The sequence below is a fragment of the Protopterus annectens genome, chromosome 12.part0 (assembly GCF_019279795.1).
Source record: "Protopterus annectens isolate FY-2018-M chromosome 12.part0, PAN1.0, whole genome shotgun sequence".
In the NCBI taxonomy this organism is placed as follows: domain Eukaryota; kingdom Metazoa; phylum Chordata; order Ceratodontiformes; family Protopteridae; genus Protopterus; species Protopterus annectens.
In genome coordinates, this window is record NC_056746.1 from 1,353,913,183 (window position 1) to 1,353,925,962 (window position 12,780).

The 12,780-nt window shown below is 40.5% G+C and overlaps 1 protein-coding gene across 6 annotated transcripts in view; it reads right to left on the reverse strand.

Moving 5' to 3' along the window:
* Positions 1-4,962: 4,962 nt before the first annotated feature.
* Positions 4,963-12,780, reverse strand: part of SLCO4A1 (solute carrier organic anion transporter family member 4A1) — a 921,682-nt gene continuing 913,864 nt past the window's right edge. For all 6 annotated transcript variants that reach the window (XM_044090405.1, XR_006367160.1, XR_006367159.1 and 3 more), the window contains one exon: positions 4,963-6,230. In XM_044090405.1, the coding sequence (XP_043946340.1) occupies positions 6,225-6,230 (6 nt within the window). In that variant the 3' untranslated portion in view covers positions 4,963-6,224. The remainder of the gene's footprint in view (positions 6,231-12,780) is intronic.

Sequence of the window (12,780 nt, forward strand, 5' to 3'; positions counted from 1 at the left end):
ATTATACGCGGTATTGGGAATAGGATTATTTCATATTTGTCACAAGTTTAAAGCTTGGTGAATTTCAAAAAGCTTTACGTTTGTGATTGTTTGAGTATTTGTGGGTGAGGTCAGCAGGCTGCATAATTACCATGTTTTTGTTAATTATGTGATGGTTGCTGGTATTCTGTTTTGACAGATGAGAATACACAGGGTCATTCATAGCCCTTGTACTCTGCAGATCCTTTAATGACCTAGATGCTACCCTTCTTTTGACCCCAGAAAAGACAGGTTACAGAGATTCATTCCTTTTCTAGTTTTGCCAGACCATTTTTGCTGTGCCTTATCATTTAGTTGCCAGCAGTAAAGGCATTGCCATTTCAGACAGGGGCTGTGGTTCATCTTGGGGGTCCTGCAGATCCTGTGTGAGTCTTAGTTACAGGTAACTTTTTATAAGTTGTCAGATGGTGTGTGACGCAGCTGTTCAGAGGTTCAGCATTACTTTGATGACATCTCAGCTGGGGAATTTTTAAGAACCTTAGCATATGACTTTAAAAGAAATAAGTTGTTTATGGATATATTAATATTCAGAGAGTTTTATTATTTATTATTTATTTTTTATTTGTCTTTGTTTACTGGGAAAGTCTGATGGGGTAATAACCAGTTTTAGCAGAGGCCCAGGGAGAAAAGCTCCATTCGCATACACTGCATTGTACTAGGTTCCAGTTAAACACAGAGTAGTTACATTTCTATTTACATTTATACATAAACAGTATTTACATTTATACCTTCTAAAATTTTGCAGAGGTGCAAGTTACTAAAGGGAAAGTGTACATGCAACTTAGTGGATTGTACAGGCAGCAGTTATGTATAAAAATCTTGTTGTCATTTCAGTGAGAGGTTGAGAGTATTCTGTTTAAGGAGAGCATTTAGGTTCATAGGTGTTTACTAACAACCACAAGGACCTTTTTAAGCCTAGCCATACATCGAAACTGCCTGATAAGTTCTGATACCCTTGATAAGTGTAAGCATGGCCCTGGGAGATAAACCATTTACAGGTGACCTGTGTCCATTAGAGACATAGGTGCCAAACCAGGGGTGAATTTCCAGTTTCCCACCCAATTGTCCATGTTGCACTTCAATTGGGTTTGGGAGGAGCCCTGTTTCACATGGATGGAGAGCCTGTTCCATAGACAGGGTAGTCTCTGGGATACACACCTATCTCTCAAGTAGGTCGTAATTATATCACAGGCAAGGTTTAACTGTTTAGAATGGGTAATTCTGGTGTTGTTTGCTTTGTGGATATGCAGGAGGTCCATCAGAGTGGGGTCTGACAAGACCCTTTATGCCAGGTATAGATCTCCCCTCAAAAGCCTGTAGGAGACAGAATACAGAGATAGGGCCTTGAGGCAGTCTGCATAGGACATTTTACTTATGACCTGTATGCTTTTAGTGAGGAACCTCTCTGGACGCTTCAATTGTTGGATATGCCTGGTCAGGTACATACCAAAGGGGCATTGTACTCAATGCTAGGTCTGATGAATGCCACATAAAGTGGAAAAATTACTTCCTTGGACTTAGATTCCATACCTTTGTTTATAAGTTGCGAAACATAGAATGATTTCCTCACCACTGTAGACACATGACGATCAAAGGCTAGATTACTATCTATGTGTGTCCCTAAGTCCCAAGTTGTCAATATGATAATTATCAGGGATGGATGATTTCCCAAGGGATACTGTTATGTATTTCTTGGCATTTAGTTTTAGTCCATGACTCTCACACCAGTTGTTTGTCTGTGTCAGCTCCTCCTGGAGAACATTTGTGTCAATGTGAGATTCAATGACAGTTCCTAATTTGCAATCATCTGCAAATTTAGGCAGCCAGAGACCACTAACACTGGCTTGACTTCTGAGAAGTAAATGCCAAAAAGGAGCAGTCCAAGGACTGATCCCTGAGGTACTCCGCTTGTGACTGGCCTCTTTGTAGAGGTGGACTCCCCAATTCTAACATCATGGGTCATGTCTGTGAGCCATTTTGATATCCATTTGGTGACAAACAGGTTTGCACCTAACCTCTTGAGTTTGTCAACAATTCTTGAGTGTGATATTGTGTCAAATGCCTTGGCCAGGTCAAGGTAGGCAGTGTGAATGATTTTGCCCTCATCCATTGCTTTGGTGACCTTCTCAAAGAAGTCCACCAGGTTGAGTAGGCATGATCTGCCCTGGACAAAACCAATCTGGATTGGGTCCTGTGTCTGGATGTTTACTATATCTCTATTGATCATCTTCATGATAATTCTTTCCATGGCTTTACATATAAGACTAGTGAGACTTATAGGTCTGTAGATGACCCACCTTTGTGCAGAGGGATGACTGTTGCTTTGACCTATTCATTACGCATGAAGCCTGTTTGGACACTACAGTTAAATAGTAATTCCAGAGGCTCTGATAGGTCATGTTTTATGCTATTTAGAAGGCATCCTGGATGTAGTCTGGGCCCCAGTGTTCTTGGTCTTAGAGAGAGCATTAAGGACCTGTTTCCTAGTGATAGTAGGGGAGAGTGGGAACATTGTGGGGAAGACAGGGGTAAAGTTGGAGATAAATTTATCAGCCAGAAGGTTTGCTATATCTTCTGGCTCAGTATAGGTGGCACCATTGACAATGAGCTCTGCACACAATTGTGTATTTCCTTTGAGGTTGCAGACATAGCAAAAGGATGTTCTGTGGTTGTCCTTGGCCTGGGAGGCCAAACTTACCTCAGACTTGACATTGGTAGAATATATTTGTCTTCTGAGTTGTTTGTTTAGTTTGATGTGAGTGCGTTTATCCTGCTGGGTGCTGCACCTCCTAATTTTTGCCATGATTTTCTTCCTCCTGTTATAGAGCCGATTGATTTTGTGAGTCCACCAGGGTGGCTTGTTTTTTGAGTTAGTTCTGTTCTTCTTCCTGGTGGATACAGGTGCCTCTATGCAGCTATTAATGTGCTTGTATAGGGTTTCTCTGAACAGTTCTGCATAGACAGTAGTGTTCTTAGGGTTTATGGGGACTTGAAATTTGTCCAGGTTCTCATTTAATACCAGGGGGTTAGCCTTAGAATAGTTCCTGAATATTCCAAGTTTAGCTGGGGGTCTAGGTTTTATTTTTACTTCAGAGGAGGCCATTTTGAGGTCTCACTTTACCAGGGAAGGCATTACAGTAGAGGTTGTGCAGCAGTCTCCCATATTAGTGAGGTCTAGATCCAGTAGGTTTGCACCCCTGGTTGGTGTTGGTCCAGGGAGTTTGTGTTTACAAAATCCAGGAATCTCTCTGCATGTATGTTTTGTATTGTATAGGATTCCCAAATAATAGTGGGATAATTAAAGTCACCCATGAATATGGTATTGGGTTGGGTGGTTATTTTTCTAGTAAGTTTAAATACATGATATGGGTTTCCTGGGTCATAGAGGTGGTCCTATAGCTTGCAAGGAAGTGGTACTGGATTTCACCTGTGGGGATTTGAACACGGAGCAGCTGAAGTGCATTGCCCTGTTTTGACCAGCCTTGAAGTATATTTATCTTTGATGTAAACAGAGTCACCTCCACCTTTTGTCCCTGTCTATGTAGTAGCTGGTCTAAATGTGTCGAAGGCATTATAACCTTGCACTCTTGGTGTGTTCTCCTTGGCTTTAAATTATGTCTCAGTGACCACACAGATGTCAGCATTCTCTAGGGTAAAGAAAGCTTCTGGGTAGTGGAGTTTTTTTGTTTAGACTCCTAGCATTGAGCAGTAATACCTTTAGATGTTCTTGGTTTTGATTTGCTATGTTGGAAGTACTTTCAGTTTGGCATTGCCTAAAAAAGGCACTATCAGGAAAGACAATGTTTTAGTTAATATTCGAAAGCCTAGAGAGGAGAGTATCGTACAGTGAACACAAAGTCTTATCCTTGTGATGAGCATGTGCAGGACCAGGATTCGTTAATCTGTTGTTTAAGCAGTGGTTTAAAACTACTGAGTTTATTGAGTTTTATTTGCATGGGGATACTATTCCACAGTTTAGTAATGTACTGGGAGTAGGGCACGTCTCCTGCAACATTATTTAACTAATTTGTAAACAATAAGAATTTGTCACTAGAGTGGATTTTCCTTGCTGGACAGTAGGGCAGTAATAAGCTTTGTAGTACAGGGCATTTTTCTGGATGATGAATGAGTTTTTGTGCTATAGTTAGTTGTGAATATGTTAGGTAGTTGTGTAGTTCAAGCCAGTTTAATTTGTTTAAGTTATGACAATGGTGGATCATATTAGGGAGATTGGTGGCAAATTTAGCTATTTTATTGCAGAATAAGGCAAGTTTCTTTCTTTAAGTAATGTTTACATTTGTTAGGATATGAGCAGCATTTAAAAGAGTCATCAGTAAGAAGGTGGTGGGTAGAGTTTTTCTTGCAGTATTTGTAAGGGATCCATTGATCCTATAAAGGGTGCCTAGTTTCTGGTGTGTAGATTTAATGGTGTGCAGTATATGGTGGTCATATCTGAAACAGTCATGTGTTATAATGCCTAGATGTTTACTGTGAGTTATGTTTTCAATGACAGTATTATTTGCTGACTTTATGGTAAAAGATTGCTTTTGATTTTGTCAACTTTTTCAGGTGAAAAGAATTAACTTAGCTTTCTTGGGGTTGAGTATTGAGCTGTTCAATATATCTATACTGTTCACATATTGATTTATCCCATAGTAAAGCAGTAAGCTTCCAATAAGTGTAAGGCAGCTTCTATATCTGACTCAGAAAAACATCCTTAATACAGTCTGAGGATGAGAATTCATGAGGAGGCTTTGGAAGATGAAGCAAGCAATAAAAAGTGACTGAATAAAACAGTAAGAGTTTTAAAGCCCGTGTCATCCATTACTATACATTTAATAAGGACGTGTTGAACGGAGAGAATATATGCAGTCCCTGCATTCCTGTTACATGAGTACTTGCTAAACAGTGAAACAAACAAGAGACTTTTGAATTTATTTTTATTGGTTAACTAGTTTGTCTGCTTAATGGATCAGTGAGTAATCTTGTCACTTCACAAGAAAAAGGTTTTCAGTTGTGATGCCTTCTTTGTGGAGTCCACTAGTCCTTCCACTGTCCACACGTGGCTTTTCCAAGGCTAAGCTGATTTCCTTCTACATTGCGTGGACATGCTGTAGCTGGACATGTGACTAAATTCATTGCGAGGACATGCTGTAGCTGGACTTGTGACTAAATTCTCATTAGTTGTGTGTGCAATATGGAAGAATTGCCTGACAATTTATCAATTTACTTCTGTGCTCTGCTTCCTAGCAAACTCTGCGTACAATGACCACTGTCCGGTAACTCAAGAGCGTTGGATGAATGGATTTTCTGTGCTTAAAGTTCATATGTAAATAGCGTTATTAAATGTGTTCAGAAGACATTTGAGGAGCCTAGATCAGTTTCCTAACTGCCTAAAAGCTCTGTCTGGTTAAATGAGTTGGTCAGAGTCAGACAAGAACCGCAGCTCATTAGCAGCTCTTTGCCTTAACCCACTCTGCTAACTGCCAGAGTTTCTTATTATATGAAATGGCTATGGGCAGCTCCATGCTACATGGTAACGAAAATGTCTCAAGTTTCATGTATTTCTGCTTTTATATTTCTTTATATGTTTATGGTGGAGAACTCCAAACATACAGTTTTAGAGCTCAACTTAAAATTGAAACACCCACCAACAATGTAGATATTATAGTACAATAATACAACAATGTTTCAGAATTAGCTTCCTCCAAAGAAACCAAATGGTGGCACCCAGAACATTGCAATTCTTGTATCCTGTTTCACCTAAAAAGATAACATTCTTGCCTTGCTTTGCTGGAATAATTAAAGTCCTGTCTCAACACCACAGTGGGTTATATCCCACGTCAGACACACACACACACACACACACACACACACACACACACACACACACACACACACACACACACACACACACACACACACACACACACACACACACACACAGAGAAACACAGCAAAGACACTTTTATTCCATCGAAGTGGTCGCTCATTGTTTTGCAAATTAAAGTGAGATTAAGAACAGCAGTGCTGATAGTGTGAGGTAGTGTATGGCTGTCACTTCTTGTAGTTGGTAAAACGTCTGTGCTTTTACAGGAACACACTCCATAAATGAGAACTTGCTGCAGAAATCAGAGCATCTCCAGCCGCATCATTCTTTGTCTGGGTGCTGAAGATGCTTGCCTTTACCACTGTATCCATGAAGGCAAAAAAAAAGAAAAAAACGTGTGTTAGTCAGCTTTCTTAAGCTCTTCAATAACATTTGAAACTCAAGGGCCAAAATGCACTTATACTTTTCAAACATTACTAGTCTGAAATAGTTTATGATTAATATGTTAACTTCATGTTGCTTCTTTCCTTCTTGGTTGATCCTATTTACATATATCTCTGAAAAGTATCATATCAAAGCACATAAAATGTAGGGGGAGGGACTGGGAGTCTGGTCCGCCCACATTGTGTATCTGGCTCAGTCCAGACTTTGCATCTACCTCACTTCAGACTTTGCATCTAGCTCAGTGCAGTTGATCTCTGTTTTCTCTCTCCTCCATTCAGTGATTCTAAGCTTTGTAAATGTCCTTAGAGGTTTAGCTTCTACGACTCATGCTGACAAATTTCTGTTAACAGTCTCTATGTGAATTATTTTCTAGTGCCCAGATTTAACTGGGATCCCTTAATCAGGCAGACATGCATCTCCTACCCAGCTTGTCCTTCATGCCCAACCTAATCTTATCAGCATCTTCTTCAATGTCTGACAAACACACACATATCATGTCGGCCACATGTCGTCTCCTATACACATATCATGTCGGCTGCATGTCTTCTATACACATATCATGTTGGCCGCATGTCATCTCCTGCACACATATCATGTCGGCTGCATGTCGTCTCCTACACACATATCATGTTGGCTGCATGTCGTCTCCTGCACACATATCATGTCGGCCGCATGTCATCTCCTACATACATATCATGTCGGCCGCATGTCGTCTCCTACACACATATCATGTTGGCCGCATGTCGTCTCCTACACACATATCATGTCGGCCGCATGTCGTCTCCTACACACATATCATGTCGGCTGAATGTCGTCTCCTGCACACATATCATGTCGGCCGCATGTCGTCTACTACATGTCGGCCGCATGTCGTCTCCTACACACATATCATGTCGGCCGCATGTCGTCTCCTACACACATATCATGTCGGCTGCATGTCGTCTCCTACACACATATCATGTCGGCCGCATGTCGTCTCCTACACACATATCATGTCGGCCGCATGTCATCTCCTACACACATATCATGTCAGCCGCATGTCGTCTCCTACACACATATCATGTCGGCCGCATGTCGTCTCCTACACACATATCATGTCGGCCGCATGTCGTCTCCTACACACATATCATGTCAGCCGCATGTCGTCTCCTACACACATATCATGTCGGCCGCATGTCGTCTCCTACACACATATCATGTCGGCCGCATGTCGTCTCCTACACACATATCATGTCGGCTGCATGTCGTCTCCTACACACATATCATGTCAGCCGCATGTCATCTCCTACACACATATCATGTCGGCCGCATGTCGTCTCCTACACACGTATCATGTCGGCCGCATGTCGTCTCCTACACACATAGCATGTCGGCTGCATGTCATCTCCTACACACATATCATGTCGGCCGCATGTCGTCTCCTACATACATATCATGTCGGCCGCATGTCGTCTCATGCACACATATCATGTCGGCCGCATGTCGTCTCCTACACACATATCATGTCGGCCGCATGTCGTCTCCTACACACATATCATGTTGGCCGCATGTCGTCTCCTGCACACATATCATGTCGGCTGCATGTCGTCTCCTACACACATATCATGTCGGCTGCATGTCGTCTCCTGCACACATATCATGTCGGCCGCATGTCGTCTCCTACACACATATCATGTCGGCTGCATGTCGTCTCCTGCACACATATCATGTCGGCCGCGTGTCGTCTCCTATTGTTAGTAAAACAGACGCACTTTTCCCATTTTCCTTTTCTTGCATCGTTCTCTTCATTTTTCACACCATCCTGTTTACCTCTCTCTGCACCCTCATCAGCAGTGTGACCTTTTTTCTTCTAAAGGTTCTAGAATGGTGCACAGTGCTACATCCGTGTTCTTAGAATGACCCAACAAATGGTTATTATATACTTTCAGTTCCTAGGTGATACATGTCTGAATACATATCCTAACATTTGGGTTTTCCCTTAGTGCTACTAGGTGACACTATGCCCAATGGTTCTTGTTGGCATTAAAGTTAATTTGTAAATTCTTCCCCTCTTCTGGATTTTTGAGGTTCACTTTCCCCATTACATACTATACACCTTCATTATCACTCTGCAGTCTGCCATGTACTTGGAATAATTGAAACAGAGATGAAACATCTCAGACTATACATCTAGCTTTTTAAGGTTCCTCTACAGGCTTAATCTCCTGTCAGTTTCTAATACATATCCTCGGAGTCATCTGCAATAAGAGTGATCTAATTTTTTGTTTGTTTATTTTTTATTTTGTGTCAGTGAGGAATATGTTATATAGAGTTGTGTCTAGGACTAAGCCCTGATGAATACTGCTTGTCAGTTTCTTTATACCTTTTGAGTGCCATGCTTAAATCTATTTCAGAGGGCCATGTCAAAGGGGTCACTGAAGTCCAGACTGACCATATCCACAAGGTTGTGTCTCTGCACTTTACAGGTACCTTAATCATAGACAAAAATACCACCAAGGTTCTCCCCTGAAAATATACCGTAAGCCCCATAGGGCTAACCCAGTTAGCAAAAGTCAATAAACACATAAATCGTGATTTTGATTTCGCTGTTCAGTATCCTCATCCTCCTTGCCACTTTCCATTCTGGTTTGACCTCATATGTCCAATTGTACCATTTGTTTCTTTCTTGGCCTCCCAAACGTGTATCCTTAACTCCTTTTCCTTAATGAAAACCACTAATATGTATTCATTTAAAATAATTTCCTATTCCATAGCCTTCTCAATGGCTGTACTTCCAAAGTCAGTTTATTTATTTCCTTAACTGACTTCTTCCTGCATCCATGCTTAAAGATTCCTTCAGTGTCTTCTGTCTGTCTTTCTTTCAATTCTGCCTTGGTTTCCAAGTGGTATTTCACTGCCATGTTGTAACTTTTCCTTTGGTCTCTCCCCTTTATCCCTCTATTCCCAATATTGTATTTGTTTTCTTTGCTTTGTACCTGTTTTCAGCTCACTCAAGAAGCATTGTGATGTTGTCCTTCTCTTTGGCTTTGTAATCCTCATCAACCCTTTTCTCATAATGCCACATAGTTCCCTGTTGTTATGTTCTACAGCTCCAAACATATCGAATGGGCCCTGGATACTAAGTAATCTGGGTTCCTGTATACTGCACACCTGTACACACCTGTATCGATACTTCCCTTTATAACCAGGTGAGCTTCCTTTTCCAAGGTTAACATGAACCATGAAGTTGCTTGGGAAAGTCTGGTTCATTCTTCTGATTAATACTTATTCTGCTACATTTTAAACCACTCATTTATGCTAATATTATTTCATAAACATTTTTGCTGGAAATTTCTTTTGAACCAGACACATCTGTTAACTGCCCTCAGGAAGTGCTGCTCCTGCTAATGTCCTTTATTAAATCTTATGTTTTTTTGTTAATCCAAGTGTTTCTACTACAGGTTAATTTACCTGTCAAATGTAACATACTGTACTATTCTGAAAGACATAACAGACCACATCATTTTGTTCTCAAGACTGCACAGTGCATCATAGCTGAGTGATACTACAGCAGTACAAGGGCACCAGCCTATAGCATGACAGTGTTCTCAGTGAAGGATGCATGCAGATGGAGCAGTCCGGGGACACAACTAATGCAAAGTGTTCATATGCTGTACCCAGAAATGGTTACAGTACTGGAACTGTACCCAGAAATATTTGCAGTACTGGAACTGTACCCAGAAATGTTTACAGCACTGGAACTGTACCCAGAAATGTTTACAGTACTAGAACTGTACCCAGAAATGTTTACAGTACTGGAACTGTCCCCAGAAATGTTTACAGTACTGGAACTGTACCCAGAAATGTTTACAGTACTGGAATTATACTGTAGTGATTGTAATGAGCTGTGTGGGGTGTATGGTGAAAAAATGTATACCATCTTTTGATGGCCTACACCTCTTACTTTCAATGGTAGGAGTATTTTATTAATTGTCACAGAAGGTATATACTACACAGTTATCTCTAGATGTGTGAGACAACATTTGTGTGTGTGTGTGTGTGTGTGTGTGTGTGTGTGTGTGTGTGTGTGTGTGTGTGTGTGTGTGTGTGTGTCTGCGGGTCTATGTCTGTGTGTGGATACATGCTAGTAAGTCTCTGTACAACAATAATGGATGAGTTGAAATGTGGAACAAAGGCTCAGTTAGCTCTAACTGTCCTAGTGTTTGATTCAGAGATATGAAATGAACAGCTAATAAAATGCTGCACAATGTGACTTCATCGCATATGTGAATCACTAAATATTACAGCCACACTGCTGGGCTCATTGCATTGCCCAGATAGTGCTGCTACCAATATGTCTATGAATCTTGAGGTGTGCTTTTAAAAAAAGCTGTTATTCCATTCCAGCAGTACAGGTATAGAAATGCTAAACATTCCTAGGGTCACTGCCTACTATGTCTGAGAGGACCCAGAAAGTATGCAGCAGGCTAAACTAGTAGGCAGCAGTTGAACTCATCCTATCCATTTCTTTCATGCAAGCCTGTGCCCTTGTGGGTGCCATTTCTAAATACATTACCGCCTGCTCTGTTGTAAATATAAGGATGATAAAAAAAGTACTGCCTCTTATTTACTTGAATGCTCAATCTTTTGGAACGAAAGTGAGTGAAGTAGAAATACTGCTGTTTGTCTTTAGACCCAAAGTATGTTATACAATTAAATCAATGTCTACATGTCAAAGTGGACCTTCTTGGATATAATGCCTTCAGGAGAAACAGGTTCCATAAAAGATGTAGGGGTATCCCTACTTATATCTGAGGCACAATACTGGGTAAGATCCTTAACAAATAACTCACTTCCATGGGAAACCCAGACTGCTTATTCATGGAATTTATTCATTCTTTTATTAATTCCTCAATATTTTGTCTTGTTAAGATTGTGCTGAAGACCAGTGTATCACACATATATTAGGAGAAAACAAATATTTTGTCATAGGCTATGCCTATATTAAGCCAGGATGTTTACCTGATGTCCTTCCCAAGTTATCTAGCTTGGTTACTGTGCATATTAAAAATGAGATAATGTTACTGGATGACTTTAAATTGTAGGAAACTACACTACCCCTGTCATGCATACATTGAGGCCGATGCTTTATTATACTCAGAATTCATTTCAGGAGGATGGCACACTGTCGACAGAGGTGTACAAGAAGGTTAAACACGGACATACCTTGGTTAGGACAGACACTTTATCTTTCTCAAAACTGCCAGTTTTTCAGCTTGTGACAGCAGTGGATGTAACACTTCACAGGGAAGTCAGAAAATGTTCTCCCAAAAGGAGTATAATGGCCCTCTGTTTAATAAAAACAGAGTCTCTTCGATGTGCACTATCAGCGAGATGCAGAAACATGGCACTGCAGGCCACTAAGCTTAGGTTCATTTCAAAGTGCTCTACTAAGCAATCTGTGTTTGGGGAACTTTAAAGGAAAATTGGAAAGATATTATGTAGCAATGAAGCAAATTCAGAAATAGTAGCTTGTAGCAGTTAAAAAGCACAGAGTCTGGCATCTGCTCATGTTGTTGACAGCCCAGTTTTTGGGAAAGGACTCAGGCCACTGTTAAAGCCAACTTAGGGGAAGAAAATAAAGTCGATGATGGCCAGCTGAAGTAGACTGGATGAGAGTTCTAGAAGATTCACTGTCTGTGTAACCCCAGGTGGAGACCAGCAGTCTGTAAGGACTCCTTGCAATTGGGACCCTGCAAAGTTCTGAAGAGACAGACTAATATTTCATACGGCCTACTTGTTGACTTGACCTTTTAATATAGGAAGATTAATTTGGCAACTGTATTACTGTATAAAATGGCTGAATGAGACATTTACACATGCTGCATTATGTCCTGTTAAAAATATTGGACAAAGAGAATATTTTGTGTTCATGACTCTGGTACTTTACTTGTTAAAACAAAAGGGAACCCATTCTCTGTGCTAAACAGTGCACATTGCGTTTTTCAGTGTAAGAACTGCAGTTCAGTGTCTATAAGTTTTCTAAATCAGAATTTTCCATTGGGAAGTTTGAAAACATCTTGGATATGTACATGGCTTGATTGTTTGGAAATGTAAATTAATTTATTTAATAACGGTTCCACATTGTGAATACTAGAGCCAAAATGTGGCGTGTGCCAAGCTACTTATAAATTAGGTGCCTTAAGCAGTCAGTGTGCGCATTTTATGTGACAAATTGTTTGCGCTGTGTGAAACAGCTATTATCAATGAAAAGACATAACGTGATGTTGTTCTCCTCTAATGGACGATGGTATACACTTTAGGGATTAGCTTGTTAAGATGTATTGATAAATATAATAGGCTACAGTTTATTAGTAAGTTTAGATGGCGATTTTTCTGGATTGCAATTTTAAACCAAAGTGAGGCAGTGTTCTGTACAGACAATGTGTCTAAAAGTTTCTAATGACTGTCTTCCACACATCTGCAAG